This window comes from Podarcis tiliguerta, assembly GCF_965153285.1.
Source record: "Podarcis tiliguerta genome assembly, chromosome: 6".
Lineage (NCBI taxonomy): Eukaryota > Metazoa > Chordata > Lepidosauria > Squamata > Lacertidae > Podarcis > Podarcis tiliguerta.
This window is the reverse complement of record NC_139539.1, coordinates 54,350,580-54,366,740: the sequence shown is the minus strand read 5'-3', so window position 1 is coordinate 54,366,740 and position 16,161 is coordinate 54,350,580. Positions and strand designations below refer to the sequence as shown.

Below are 16,161 nucleotides of genomic sequence, written 5' to 3'. Positions count from 1 at the left end.
ATGCTCATTCTGCCGCTCCTTACACAACCCGTTCCTGGCCTCCCCGCCCCCTCCCGGCCCGGCCACTTGCGAGCATTTGACAGAAGGACGAGTCACGTGGCGGCCGGAAAGCGTCTCTTTGCGACCTCAATGACAGGCAAAATGTGCGACAGCCGCTTGCAAGGCAGGGAGGAAGCTGCTCTGGAGTCTCCTCTCCTTCTTTAAAGGCAGGGCTGGCTGCTGCCTTGCACCCTTCAGGTCCGGAGTCCTTCTTCCCCGAGCTCCCCAGTAGCCGGGACAGTGGATTTTGGGAGAGGGGAGATATTTGGGGAGAGGCTCCGAGGGGTTTGGCTGAGTTTGGAGTTTTAGATGAGCTCTTAGCCTCCCTTTCTCTCTCGTCCCCCCACCCCCCGCCCCAGCCCCAACTCCCTGGAGCCCGGTTCTCGCCAGCAGCAACCTGCAGGTGCACAGTTCAGATAGGAGGAGGGGACACTACCGGCTGCAATGGCGTCCAACATGGATAGAGAAATGATACTGGCTGATTTTCAGGTAAATTTCAAATTCCACCACATCCACCACTGCCATATTCTGATCATAATCTTTCTCGCTCTTTTTTTTTATTATTATTTTTAAAATGGTTCCTTTTCTCCCTGTTTCTCTGCTTTCTGTGCTTTTGTGGGGAGATTTTCGCTCTGGAAACGTGAGTCCTGCTCTCAAACAGCAGTGGGATAACAAGGAACAACAACAGCAACAACACTCTGGAGGCTGTTTATCCATTGTATCCAGTTTTCGGTATTCAAGGGGAATAAATAAGACGAAAAAAAGCTCCTCCACTTATAAACAAGGCATTGATCTCTGTGCTTCACAAAGAAAAAACCACCTCAGATAATATGCATATGTTCTTTGTTTTGTCTTTTTTTTTTTTTTAGGTTTGTATCCTGATCTCCCCGATTCATTCTGACCATCCCTGTGAGCTTTTGATAATAAATTGCAATGGGCAGGGACTAAGATGCTTTCATTATAAGGGGCTTGCCAACATTCCAGGGGACCATTCCTGTTTCACTCATGGATATGAGAGGAAAGATGTTAAAGAAGGGGCTGGGGGGGAAAAGACATCTGGAATGAGAAAATCCACTGATTCCCATTCCACTAAAATTGATTTTCAAAACATCCAGTTTCAAAGAGATACGTAGTACTTCTGTAAGAGCTTCACTTCATCCATGGTGTGTATTTTTTGTGATATTTTGATATTCTTCCAGTATAATTTCAGATAATAAGGCAGTTTCCATACCAACTTCCTGTCTGAGGAAATTTCCTATCTTGAACTTGTTCTGAGTCCAAATAGGATACAGTCCAAATCTGAAATATGTACTTTGTTGTACATATTTTTAAAGTATAATTAGTAAAAAGCAGTGCTCTCTTGTACCATGCTTGTTCATAGGTATTGGGATCTTATGTATGTATAGTGTGTATGTATCTGCATAACATTTAAAGATATACATAGTACTCATAGTTCGAGGGACTTATCTTTATCTCTAGGTTAAGGCTAAAACCCAGTATCTTACTAAAAGTGTACCTTTAATAATTTTCTAAAAAATATTTTCACTTCTGCCTTTCTGCATATGAATGTATGCTTTTAAAAACAATAACCAAGGTATATTTAATTTTCTTTTTTCATAGAAAGTTGAATGGGTACGTGTTTAGTAATAATGCTACATATCACTTAACAATGTCAAAAATATAAATTGTAAAATGAATGTAGAATTTTATGATTGACATCCTAGTTCCAAACAAACTCACTAGCATGATTATCATCAGTGAGACTTTTAAAAAACATGAGTGAAATAAGTTACACATAAGTATGTATGCAAGGCTGCTGTTCTGGGCACCCTTACTTGTACATAAGTCCCATGGAACTCACTTCAAAGTGAACCTGCAGTGAATTTGGCTAATTAGGAACAGAAGTCAACTTACGATGGCTAGATACATATGTATACTTCAACATTTTAATGAAAACTCAATGGAAATTGCTTTTTTTGTTGGATCTTAAGAAACCATTATTACATCAATAGAAAACTTACTTGTTTATAACACTAATAATATTTGAGGTCAGTTTTAATATTTACAACACATTAAAATGTACTGTTGAGATCTCATTCCAGAGGATCAGAAAGTTGTTAATTATGTTTGGAAATCTTCAGAAACTCAATGAGCTTGTTGATATTGCCTGTTCTACCTGAGCAGGGAAGTTCTGATCTTGTTGTACCAACTTGGATCTGAGCTTTTGATTGAAGTCCACATTTACTGTATTTTAAACTTTTATTATATTTTATTAAACATGCATTTTCATGTCTGCTTGTAGAGATGTTCTACAATTGCAGAGAATGTCTGCAAGGAATTAAATACTCTGAATAAATGGGTTGACAGCTGTAAAGATAGACACCTTATAAATAGACAGAAAAATCTACCTATATTTAATCTTAGTCTTTGAGCTGGTAAAAATGTGGCATTGTTTGGCAAGCTGCAATCCTCCTCCGCATATACAGTACATTATATTTTTGGATCAGGGTTTAACTAATGTGTCCCAAGCTAGTGTAGGAAGTTTAAAGCTTCTTTCCCCTGCTGCAGCTCTAATTTTGTCAGGTATTTAAATGTGATTTAAGAACAACAATGATGAACTCAGAATTGCCTTAATTATAGTTCTGTAGGTTTATAACTTTGTGAGGTCCATAATTTAATAACAATTTATCATATAGGGTTGTTTCATAATGATTTAGTCATTTTAGGCTTTATTAATCCTTTAAATCACTGTTTTGTGTAATATTGTTGCAGATATAGTTTACTAGTTCTCAGGACTTATTTGGTAATCGTTCTCATTTTTACCGATTGCAAAGGTAAGGATTAATGACTTCCCCAAGGTCACTTGCACTTCAGTCATAATAACCCTTACATAGGTGTAAACTCCATTGACTTCCAAGTATGTGTAACTAGGACTGAAGCCTTCTTCAATCACCCTATGCATTAAGTACCTAGGAATAATTCCCATTTAATTCAGTAGGATTTGCATCTGAGTTCTGCAAGTGACCTGAAGTGGGATGTGAACCTAGGTCTTCCAGGTCCTGGTACACTACTTTGCAAGTTGACCACATCAGGGTTTGATCTTATTCTTTCGGTATTATTTTAACATGTGTGTTTAGATGGATTACTATGTTTGTACATATTTAAATTGGGATTTGAGTGTTTTGGTTCTACAGCTTCTAGGATTAACACATGACTTTTTTGTCATGCATTATTAAAAAAAAAAACCCTCAGGATTCCCATATCTCTTGTTGACTGAACAAAGAATGTGCTGAGTTAATGATGTGGCTTCTACAGCACTCATTTGTAAATAGGGGGACAATCGAAATGCTTTCTTGCTGTTTCTGTTTCATGTCCTTTGTTTAAACAGCTATTTTCACAGTGCAAACCTATACATGTCTGCTCATAAGTAACCCCCATTGAGTTCAATGGGAGTTACTCCAAGGTAAGTGTGTAATAGGCGCTGCCTGATAATAGCAGATTGTCTTGTTAGTATTTTTGGTACTACAATAGGTCTTATTAGTAGGATAATTCTTTAAATATATATACTATACTATACTATCTCAGCTATGCATAGACCTCTAATAATTCAGGTGTGGAAGTGTCTTTCCCCACCAGCGTACAGCTAATATGATTTTTTAAAATTGCCAAATATTTGCTTTTTCTGAATTATCAGTGAAATGGTGCTAATCGCAGTATACAGACATGAATTCTAAACTTGTCCTCTAAAACATTATTTTCTTCTGTTTTTGGGTAACAACTGTCTATGAACTATTTCTAAGCTCAAATAATAGAACCTTGCTATAATGTTAATGGTGTGTACTTTCAACATTTTCTTTTTGCTTATTTGCAGCATGGCAAATGTTACTTTAGGGTGCAGAAACTTACATCTCTGACTCTAGTACTTAAAGTTGTACTTTGAATTAAACTTGAACAATTTGTTCATAAATGTTCAGCACACATCATGATTTTACCATATGATTGCATGCACTTTATTTTCACCTACTTAGGAGTAAGTCACATTGAACTCATTGGACTGACTTCTGAGTAGGCATGCCTAGGATTGCACTGTCAAGATTCTAAATCTGATAAGACATTTCTGAATATACGACTTCATTCCCCCACCCCATTCTGTGCATTGACTTTAATGAATGAGATTTACACACACATCTAACTCTTCCACTCACATCAGTTGGATGTAAAAGTGGTTTACTTTGGTTGGTTCATGTTCTTTATCTTTAAAGATTGCTATGGGATTTAGCTTTTGTCAGAGATGTGATTCCCAAAGGCTTTCTACTTAATAATTCACCTCCGTAACTAGCAGATCAGGGAGCTTGGAAAAAGTAGGATCTTGGCCAGCTTTCTTATGGCTAGCAGGCATAGATTCCTGGTTTGCTCGTGTTTTGGTTATGTCCAGTGCTTTTTTTCCTAAAAACATGTTTAGGGTACTCTCATTTTGACTCAAGAAAATCACATTTTTATAGCTCAAATCGGGAAAAATAAATACAGTAAATGGACAAAAGTACAAAGATTCACAAAATGTTTAGGGGTATGTGTCCCCCTCCGTCCCTCCAGAAAAAAGCACTGGTTCTGCCCGATTGTGTGGTTTGCATTGGGCTGGTCACCCAAGTCATGTCCCTAAGTGCGTGACCCATTTAATCTAAAGAGCAGGTTGGAATGACCACCAATGTAATAGCTTTGCTGCAGTTGCTATCCAGTTGGGAGATGTGTTAGTGCAAAATCATCCTGTGCCCTGTGTTTCTGCTTAAAATGTACAAGATACTTTGTAATTCCCCTTTCGTCTACCTGCCATGTTGGAAATTAAACACACAGGTGGATTTCCTCCCACTTACTGCCATGTTCTTTAAATTTCATTGTTTTTCTTGATGTGGGGAATGATCCATTAAGAGATAGTCCTGCAAAAGGGTACAGTAAATCAGTAACAAGTCATTTTCACAGTGAGTGCCAAACATTATTTGTAATTCAATGACACTTTGACATGGGTGTCTGCTTTATATAGGGAATATCAAAACAAATACTTGGATAAAATTAAGGTAGATTAATAATCCAGTATTGCTTTATTTAGCATAGCTTTGTAAATGGTGTATTTCATTATAATCTCTTTTTCTGGCATTTTCTGAGTATGTGCTGCACCTCTAGTTTTGTATATTTGGAGGGAACAGGTCTGGCTTGGTTTAAGAGATGCTTGCTAGGAAAGCCAACATTGTCACCATCCTTGGCATGGCAATGGCAGTCTGAATATATGGTTTCTGACACTAAACTGGAGCAAGGGTGGATGGCATTATGGTAAGAGGCTGAGAAACTCCTATTTACCAGTTTGGTGTAGGAAGTCAGGAGGTTCAAGTGAGATTAAACAAATGGCTGGTTCTGCTTCTCCCTGGTTACTGCAAGTACTTTTCTGGTTCACTGTTCGTCCCAGTTTTTGTAGGGGAGCTCTTGGGGTGAACTTAGATGAACTGCAGCTGTGTGGAACCTCACATTTAAAAAACAACAACCACACTTTTTAATTTTTAAAAATGCACTTTTATCAGTCGCAGTACAACATTGACTCTCAGCAGTTTAATTTCTGTATGAGCTAAATTCTCTAATATTTCTCTAATAGATTTCTCTAGTACTTAATCTTGCCAAAATATTGTTACTGTAAAACAGGAGTTAGCCTGCCCTAATGTCGTGTTCTCTTATGGGTTACCTCTGAAGGGCTCTGTTCAAGTGGTGTGTGGGGCCAGAGGCAAAAGTGGGCAGAACAGGAGATGTGACTTTTACCTTTGTAAAAGGTATATTCCAGCCATGCAAAAGTCAGAGGCTTCTGTACACACCATCCAGGCAAGAAAGAGGCATTATAGGTCAAGGTCACATTCTGGCCTTGTAAAAGCATTCAAAGATGTGTGTGGAGAAGGGCCCAGAGACAGCTGTAGCTTGCCTTGGAGAGAGGGGCTATCGCTTGGGGAGAGGCACGTGTTTTCAAGAGCAGGACAGGATATATAGGCCCAGAGGTTTCCCACCCTTGATGTAAAGGAACATTGGTCTACTTCAAACATAAGTAAAGCCTGCTGGATCATCCCACTAGCCCATGCTGTTCTCATAGTGGCCAACCCGAGCTCCTTAAGCAGGTTCTGAGCACAAGAGCAGTCTCCACTCCTGTTGTCTCCATCAATTGGTATTCAGAAGCATTACTGAATACCATTGTGGAGCATTGTGGAGGCAGAGCATAACCCCCATCAATAGCTTTCTCCTCCTTAAATTTGTCCAGTTGTCTTTTAAAGCCATCTAAGTTGGTGGCCTTCATTGCCTCCTGTGTTACAGAGTTCCATAGCTTTACTGTGTGCTGCTTTAAGAACTAAAGCAGGTACATGGATGTCTTTCCTATGTCCACAAGTGTGTTCTGTGATATGTTGGTGGCTTTGTTGTCATCCTGTGTAAAAAACCATTTGATGATTCTTGTCTTAGATCATTGTTTTCTGTGGTGTTGGTAAGCACCAGATCTGTTTTTGCTTTTTTAAAATTGTGTTATATGTACCACTATAAGCTTTAAGTTGAAATTATTTTTGGGGGGAGGGTCTCCCCCCCCCCTTGAACAGGATCCATTTTCATTCTGCTGGATCTGACTGTTTACCCAAAGATGTGTACATATTTCCTGTCTACCTGGAAGTGGAGTGGCACAGTGGAGGGGATGGGCCACTTCCCTAAAATCTGAAATGTGCTCACAGGCCTCCAAAGGCTAGTGGCCCCTTAGATCAATTTACTATGCATTGCCTTCTTCCCTAACTGTAGCCCTCTTCTCTAGATGGTCAGAATGAACATGTGATGGGCCTCTTATGCATGAATAGGCTAGCTCCATTTAGATGCTGATGTGTGCATTAGCTCTGCTCTCTGGGCAACACACGATCACCATTAGTCTGCTCTCTGGGCAACACACAATCACCATGAGAGCAGAGGGTTACATGCATGCATTTCTGTGTGTAGAACCAGCTTCACATTGGTCCTAGTCACATGTCATATGGGGCATGGCCAATGCATGTGCACCAAGGAAGAAGTTAGAAGATGTCATGTTGGGAATTAATTCTGTAGCTTAGGCACACCTGCCTCTTTCTTGTCCCCATTCGTTGCAGTTTCATGGGCAAAGGTTTAGTGAAGGTTGACTCAGCTGAGTTTAGATATTGAGCAGTCTCCTAGAGGCAAAGGCTGTTCTTTAAATTTGTTGGTTTCAGGCTCTTCAGGGTTTCAGAGGCCACCACCACTGCATTAAAAATGGTGGCAATGGTGTGGTGTGTATGTTCATGGACAGTTCCAATTAGGGTGGCTATTTGCATGTCACCCCCAAAAAGAAAAAGAATAAGGAATAAATGTATTGCCCCCTCAAAGAGGGCATGGATTAGCATGAAATGCATACCTGCACAGAAGTACATTTCATCATGGTGCAGAAGACTGCAATCAGATGGCCTCTGTTTCTTCTGCTTTCTAGGTGTCTATTAACTCTTGATGAGCAGCTTTAAGGCTCCTGCTCTTCTTCCTGATGGTTCTTTATCTTTAAACCACATTAGGACCAGCCAGCCCTTTGAATAGAGGACACCTTCAAACAGAGGACAGTCCTCTGTAAAGTAAGACACATGGCCACCATAGAGCCAACAATATTATATGCATGTATGAATAAACTCAAAAATCAGTTGTTGTTTTTAAATAATACTAATGAGGGAGAGAACAAAACTTTTGTTTCTGGCTGAGCCCTAAAGCTTCCTTGCTGAATTGCAGCAAATGTGATGGCATGCCTGTTCCCATACCACATGTGATGTTGTGTAGTAGATGCTTGTCTACAGAAGTTCATGCCACAATCAGTGTTGTTAAGGAGAAAAAAATTGTTTGTTTGTGGCAACAGATTACCGCAGCTACTCTCCTAAAACCAGTGCAAAGATAGGTATTTAGGGCAAAGAGTTCACCAAAGCAGAAGTTTAGCTGGAAGCTTCCTTCTCCGCTTTTATTATCATTATTTCTTGACTGTGTTGACACAATTAGCTGTGACTTTAGGAATGTAGGGGTTCCCTTTCCTTTGTATGGGATTTAATGGCTCTGCAGGAGCAGTTGATGAATTGTTATTGTTGTGAAAAGAATGCTGCCCGCTGCAACAGCACCTTGCATTCCTCTCAACCTATTATGTGTCATAACTTCACATCTAGTAAGAGGCACTTTGGTAGTCTTCTCATGATACATCACAGCCTTTGAAATTTTCCTTCCAAACCGATAGCCGAATGACAGTGCTAAGTTGGTGGCATTTCTGTCACCCAAATAGGACTGGAGAGTATTCCTGTAAACCAGACTATGCTTGCTTCAGTTCTGCCTATATTTCATGTGACAAATTTTAGGCAACGTTATAGTGCTACATGGCATGAGTATAGGTTGCTGAGAAAGTGGCCGAATCTACTTTAAAAAATATTAATATGTTAAGTAAGGGCACTGTGCTTGAAAAGAACCCATTTCTCCAGCCCCTTCCATTTATGGGGAGTATTGCTCCCTTAAATCATTCATTAAGAATTAATCACTAATCAGATACTATATCCTATAGGAAGACTCCAGTCCTCTTTCTCTACATTGCCCAGGTTAAGTGGGATGTCAAAACACCAAGAATCACTTAATGAAATATTTCAAACTTTTTTTTAATGTTCTTTTTATTCATTTTTATTTTAAAAGAAAAATAAATCTTGCATTGATCCATAACAAACAAAACCAGCATTCCTTTCATATATTTACCTAAATAACATTCCATATTAATTCCTTACTACTGTACTCTGGAAGCTGTACCCTCTTCCATGCTTTCAACAGAAACAACACGACACATTAGGAATACAGTGTTATAAAGAAAAGTGCTTTCAGTCTAAAACGGGAAGGGCAAGATTTGATTATCTCACCTAAGGTGCTTAGGTCCCCTGCATATTGGAGGAAGAGTAATATTATAGTGCAGTCCAGACCCCAGATATGCACAAAGGAGTGAGTTTGGGCTGAGCTGGAGTGACTGCCTCATCCCAGCTCAGCCAGGAATATGCCAGTGTGGTTGAGCTGGGGTTATACTGGCTCAGCCATCGGGTTTTAAACTGGTGGAACTCCTCAAAAAGGGGCATGGCGTGGCAGGACAGAGTAAGGGGAGACATCTTTTAGCTCAGTCTTGTGACCTGGCAACATAGCTGTCAACGTTTCCCTTTTTAAAAGGGAAATTCCCTTATTCCGAATAGGATTCCTCGCAAGAAAAGGGGAAAGTTGACAGCTATGCCTGGCAACCTATTGGAACTCAGGGTGGTATAAGTCAAACTCTATTTTTTAAAGGCTTGTTTCCCCTCTGTTAGACTTGGGTTAGCTCAGCTGGAAGTAGCAGCGCTGCTACTGAACCGAGTTTGAAATAGGGGTATTTTATGCCAGCCTAATTTAAATTGGTGTTCATTCCAATAGCTTCCTGCACTTAGGATTGTTCTGTTAGCCTCACTCCATCACAGAGATGTATTTATTGTCCACTGAGAAGGTTTAATGGCTACTGCCCTCAGTCCCCAGATACCACAGGTAGGTTAGTCTGCTCTTGCTCCTGACACTCTGAAGGGCTGCTCTACACTGTCTTGATGTGTTTCTTTTTTTTGACATCTAGAGCCAATGCTTGAACTTTCCTATTGAATTTTGCACTAGTAAAGACCTATTATGATTGTGGCAGCATCTCAAAGAGCAAATTTGTGATGAAATAGTAGTGCGAACACAGCCTCAAATAGAAGCTTTCAGAGGTATAGCTGTAGGATTCTTTTTAATGAAGCAACTGGTTTGAATACATTTAAGAGTGCCCCCTGAATAACAGACACTAATTCAAAGCAATTCTGTTTCTTTATAAAATATTTTCCCTTGCTCTTACAAAGAGGATGTGCATATGGAGAGCATCAGTTCAGCATGGTGCTTGGTTTTTATTTAATCAGCTTCTGCTTCTTATTTTCTAATGGAAAAGTTGCAGTTGGGAGTTATGAGAATTCCACTGCAAACGGCAATATAAATACCAAGTATAAGCGGCACTCTTAAATACGGTTTTATGAAGATTCGTTGTTAATGAAGAGCGACTGAAGGGTAATGAACATCTGTTTCTTTGCCAGCACACTTCTGAATGCTATTCAGTAGAAGAAATGCAAGTTGTTGCTGGAAAGAGCTTTTTAAAAAAATATAATGCATTTACAAATACTGGAGGAGCAGGTGGTTGGGAAGTGCAATGATCGCCTTTTGCTTCTAACTATATTCAGGCTTTAATCCTGTGCACACATACATGAGAGAAAGTCCCACTGAATGCAGTGGAACTTAACTTCTTGGTAAGCATTCATATAATTCAGGCTTTCTCAACCTTGGCCCTCCAGATGTTTTTGCCTACAACTCCCATGATCCCTAGCTAGTAGGACCAGTGGTCAGGATGCTCGGAATTGTTAGTCTCAAAACATCTGGTTGAGGAAGCCTGATATAATTGCTCTGTCAGTGTAATTTGAAATTTTCTTCCCATGTTTTTCTTTTAGATAAGGAGAGTGACCCAGTTAATTATGCTTTATGGGCTTCATAAATGCACATAACAAGTCAGAGGAAACATGGGGAAATGATGGAAAAAACTTAATCCTATGTCCTCTCTGTGTGGTGTGGTGTAGTGGTTAAGAGCGGTTGACTCGTAATCTGGTGAACTGGGTTCGCTTCCCCGCTCCTCTACATGCAGCTGCTGGGTGACCTTGGGCCAGTCACACTTCTCTGAAGTCTCTCAGCCTCACTCACCTCACAGTGTTGGTTGTGGGGGAGGAAGGGAAAGGAGATTGTTAGCCGCTTTGAGACTCCTTCGGGTAGTGATAAAGCAGGATATCAAATCCAAACTCTTTTTCTCTTCTTCTTCTCTTCTCCCATCCAGGAGGCCCGGTTCTTTCAGTATAGTTCTCCTAAGAGTGATGGAAAGAACTGATATTTTCTGTTTGTTTCTTGATAATGATTTTTTATTTTTATTGTATCCACTTGTAATTTTGTTGGCCTCTTTGAATGCCTAATGTAGAAAGATGGGGTATACATCTAAGAAATGAATACTGGAGATTCTTTTAGTTGTAGATGCCAAGATTTGCCTTTTGTGGAGGGAGGGGGATTCTTTACCCTCCACCGTCACTTATTGTGTAGTACTATTTGCAGAAAATAACATCTAGGAGCTTCCTGATCTTAGACAAGCCTGCCATAGGAAATATGCATCCTGGTTGCTAGGGGAGAAGAAAGGACAAGCTAAAGAGATCCCAAAGACGAGAAAATGAGACGTAAACAGGAAAATTGCACTAAAGGGGGTGGAGACAGCAACTGTTTAGGATTCCAGGGATTCCTGTTGCCTGGTGTCCAAACAGCTTGCTTATCAGTCAAAGCTCTGACTTCATTCATTGCCTGAAAACAGTGATAAGTTGGAGCAGCCAGGCTGGCTCATTTCATAGAAATTTCAAGGCTTTCATGGGTGTTATGGTGGTTGCTGAGTTGGTGAACACTGTCTTATTTTAATGTTTAAAGAATTAAAACTTGAGAGATTTCTACAGCTGAACCATTTTATTTATTTTTTCATTTTAGGCATGTACTGGTATAGAAAATATTGATGAAGCTATCACCTTACTTGAACAAAATAACTGGGATTTAGTGGTAAGTACTATTTTTTACTGGTCGCATAGGAAAAAAGAGAGCCAGAACAAAATTTGTTGCCAATCAGCTATTAATTTCATGATCACCATGCATCTGTCCAGTAGTGCAGTGGGTTTATGCTGCTTACCTGACCTTCTGACTGAGTTGCTGCTGTAAACTGGGTCAGAGAGGGGAGGGGTGGGGTCTGCATGGTGCAAACACCCAAGTGGAATCAATGTGATTCTGTGGCTGGCATGTTTGGTCCACGTCAGCTTCGCCATTACCTTGCCCCTCCCCCTCTGTGGACATCAGTATTGCTTACTAATCTTGATGCAGTGCTCCTCATAGTAAACCACGAGTAGTGTTTATTTAGTTTTGATCAGGTATTGAATGACACCATGCTTTCATACTAGTCTCAGTACTGACACTTGGCAGCTCAACCAAGTCCGGTATGGAATCTGCTTGGTGATCCTTACAATATGCAGAGCCCCCAGGTCCTTAAGCAAAGTTTCTAGAATGGCTGAGGTTATGATTGAACAGGTTTATGTTAACAGCAGGTTCTTCAGGCAAATAGTGAAGGATGATTTGTTTGGCAAATGCAGGAGTAAAAAACCAGCATTTTGAGAGGGTCAGTAAGCGCCTGTTTGCATTTGAAGTTCCAGCAAATCTTTTGCAAAATTCCTTTCCAGAATGTCTCAGAGCTACCTTACCTTGCCAATAAAGGGAAGGCATTTTCATGGGTTAGTGTAAGGTTAAAAAAAATGAGAAACAGGGAGTGGGTATAACACATCACATTACAATGGCATCATAAAGGTGAAAAGGTCCAGCAGGTCTGTATTAGGATCTGTATTCTTTAAACTTTCGTTGAGAAACTGGAAATAGAGCCAAACATACAAATGTACAGTAGAAATATATGAAATTAAAGGGAGAAGAATTGACTCCAGACAGCTGATTTTGGTTTCTGTTGAAAACTATACAATAAATACTTAGCTCCTACCCATTTCAATGGGAAGCAAGTTCAGCTAGCTCTGTGCTGGATCCAAGCTAAGGGCAGTATCCAACAAAGTAGATCTGGGTTTCAAGGGTTTCAGTTTATATAATAGAACTTCCCTCCCTCTCCTCTTGTTGTGCCCCATGTAAATTGCTGCATCAGGTATTTAATTTTTCCTTTCAAGAACACTGATTTTGTGACCTACTTTTGTTGTATTTTCCCCACAATAGATTTAGGATATAGCAACTTGTTCAGTGTTCCTCAGACGGTGTGATGGGACCACCAGAGGGGCTCAACACTGCAGCCTGCCCAACGCTGCCTCACTTGAACATCCTGCTCCCAACTCCTACACCATGAGTACACATGGGAGCAGGAGTTGGTTAGAGAGCTGTCCTGTAGCATGCAAAGTTGTAAAGGAGCCAGGAGAGAGGAAATAGGCAGCCGAGATCACAACAACTATCTGAGTGTGAGGAAGGAAAATTGGGATGGGGATGATCAGACTGAGGGTGAAGAGAAGAAGATGCACCCAGGGGTGCTGCTATGCCTTTTGGCCTTTCTCATTCATACTCCCACACCCCAGGCCTTCTCCTGACTCAAGAGGTCTCTCCTGGTTGACTGAAGGTGATAGTTTCTTCCTCCACCTTAGAAGAAAAACCTGGCATTGAGGAACTGCCAGAATCTGGATTGTCAGTGTGTGCAACTGCATGCCCATGTAGTGAGTAGGAGAAAGAAAGTGGCACTGAATAAAGATGGCAGTAGATTGAGGGGTTGAGGAAGGAGAGAAGCGAACATCTTCCTTTTTTGAAAGGAAAATGCTAGAGGACGCATGGAAGAAAAGCAGAAAGAGATAATTTAAAGAAACCAAAACAGCTGGAAATTGAGAGGAAGAAGGGATGTTGTTACAGGAAGAAGAAGTTGAGTGGAGTATGGATGAAATAACTTGTACCCTCTCCACTCCTTCCAAACTATCCGTCCATGTATGAAAGGAGAAGGGAAGATGACGTGAGAAGAAATGGTTAAAAATTATTGGAGAGGCATATGTGGGGGTGGGAATAGAAAATAAATAGCCATTTCCAGTTAGATCCTCTGAATCAGCAAGTTCTACCTAAAATGGGTAGGTTGAGTCATGATAATTTCAGAGCTAATTCCAGAACCTGAGGAAAGCACTACTATGGAACTCAAGAGTCCCAAGGAAATTGCTATGGGAAAGTTATTAATTTCCAAAGAGGGTTTAAGTATCAGTTAAAAAAAAAAAAAAAAAAAAAGCACTAGTTGTCAGCTGTTCATGCCAAACTCCACCTCCATCTGCCACCATTTTGTGGCTGTCTTTGCCCCTGCACTGCCATTTTGTGACTTGTGGGCTTTAGTTATTCTCAATCTTCCCAAATGTGCCCTGGAGTTTGAGAACCCCTGATGTAGTTCTTCATTTCACCCTAGTATTTCAGATGTGTGCTTCTTGGCTTTGTTATTCATAGTTTGAGAAATAATTGACACTGAATTTGCACGCTTCATACTGCAAACTGGTGAACTTTATTTGTAGGAAGGACTATTTTTCTGCCTCAGGGAGAGTTGTACAACTTAAAGTTGTTGGTTTTTTACTTGTGCAGTTAATCCTGTAATAAAGCATTGTCTGGATCAGTTTGACTCTGTGCTTTAGGAATTAAGAGCATTTTCTAGTGAAAAGATCTTGCCATGTTGGTAAGTAAAAGTTTCCATTTTGCTATCAGGTTATTCAAGTCAATGGAGGTTAATGAAAGCTGTGGTATTGCTAAAATCAAAATAGTGAGGCAACTTATAAAATATAGTCAACTTTATATCCTTTTCACTTGCTTTCTGTTTTTGTGGTCTTTGGCAAGTCAATGTTCTGTGTTTTCAAACTCATTTTTACAACCATGAGGGACAGATACTTAAGAAAAAGTAGAGAGTTTCAGGATTTTATCAAAAAGCACCAGGATACACAAAATGTCCCTCCAGGGCCTTGGTAGCCTGCTGGCTGCATGTTTTCCCTGTATTTATCTCTGGTAGAAAAGTAAATGCTATTTCATATTAATGTGAATTTAGCCTCCATCTACCCATTTGCAAAGAACATCGTTTCATTGTAGAAGCTCCGCAAATGGTTATGATTATCCTGGTTTTAAGCATACATTCTCTAAAACGTACATTTCAACATTTGCTGAAATGTCTGCTTTACTGCTATATTTAACTTCTTTATCCTTTTTGCTGGCAGTGGTTCAAAGCAACCATGTCTTTGCAGTAAAGTCAGTGGTTTAGCACACCTGTTAATGTGATGGCTTGCAGCTCCTCCTGTATGTTGTTTCTAAGGATCAGAAGACAGAAACTGCTCTGTGCCTTGTTTTTATAATACTTCAGTTTCATAACTTTAATAATTTTATGGACAACCTAATAATAATATTAACTTCTTTTGAAAATGGAAAAATGGAGAGGTCGCCTCTTAGAAACTAGCACATTAGAGAGGTTAGATAAATCCTGTGTATAAAGAAGCCACTGTTTAAAATGTTCTTTTTTCATTTTTGGAAAAAAATAAAAAATGAACAAATTCGTAGGGCTGAAAATCCACATAGCAAAAGGGAAGCTTTTAATTAATTTCCCCCCATCCCTAGAGACAGTTTGACCAGGTGTCTCTAAAGCACTCCATGGCATTCTCAGATCAAATTTTAACTTTTATCTCTCACCTGGATAATCTCTCCACTCAGATGTGTATGGCTATTTGATATCTTAAGAGAATTTGAAGAAGGTTGGGTTGACCTACCAGTCCAGTGAGTCATGGAAGTGACTTCTGAAGTCTGGTATTTACGAGGGACTAGACATATCAGGCACCCTAAAGATGCTCATCTTCACCGAGCAAGAGAAATCTACACGTGGAAGCAGGCTTCTACTTCTGCAGCCAATATGGTTGCAGATGTGCATTTGTAGCATATCTTGCAGTTTTCATCCAGGTCCTGCTTAATCTGTTTGAGGTCATGTTTTCACGTGAAATATTCTATTCATTGTTACGTTTATATACCAATTTTCATACCAGGATTTCAGAATGAAGTCCCCATTTTATCCTTGCAACAGCATTATGAGATAAGTTAGGTGACTGGCCAATGGTGGGTTTTATGGTCGAGCGAGGATTTGAACCTTGTTCTCCCAGTTCCAGCACTGTAACCACTACAACACACTGTGTCCGCTTTAAACACACATGATAATTTTTTGGAATACTAATATGCCATCCCCCCCCCCAAAAAAAAACTCATTAAAAATGAAGTTTTTGAGCCATTTTAAATGAAATTCGCCAAAATCTACACTTCCGACATGGGTTGCCATATGTCCGGATTTTCCTGGACATTTCAGAGATTTCTGCCCAGACCCTGTTTACCACCACCGAATCCCAGCTGTGTCCAGGAAATTCTGGATGCATGGCAACACTAGCTAGAATTCATGTTAATGTAGACCTTGAA

General features: G+C 40.0%; 1 protein-coding gene across 1 annotated transcript in view; it reads left to right on the top strand.

Moving 5' to 3' along the window:
* Nucleotides 1–83: 83 nt before the first annotated feature.
* FAF1 (Fas associated factor 1) overlaps nt 84–16,161 on the top strand; it is a 170,040-nt gene continuing 153,962 nt past the window's right edge. Inside the window, exons 1-2 of the mRNA XM_083447860.1 lie at nt 84–528; nt 11,662–11,730. Of these exons, the coding sequence (XP_083303986.1) occupies nt 484–528; nt 11,662–11,730 (114 nt within the window). The 5' untranslated portion in view covers nt 84–483. The remainder of the gene's footprint in view (nt 529–11,661; nt 11,731–16,161) is intronic.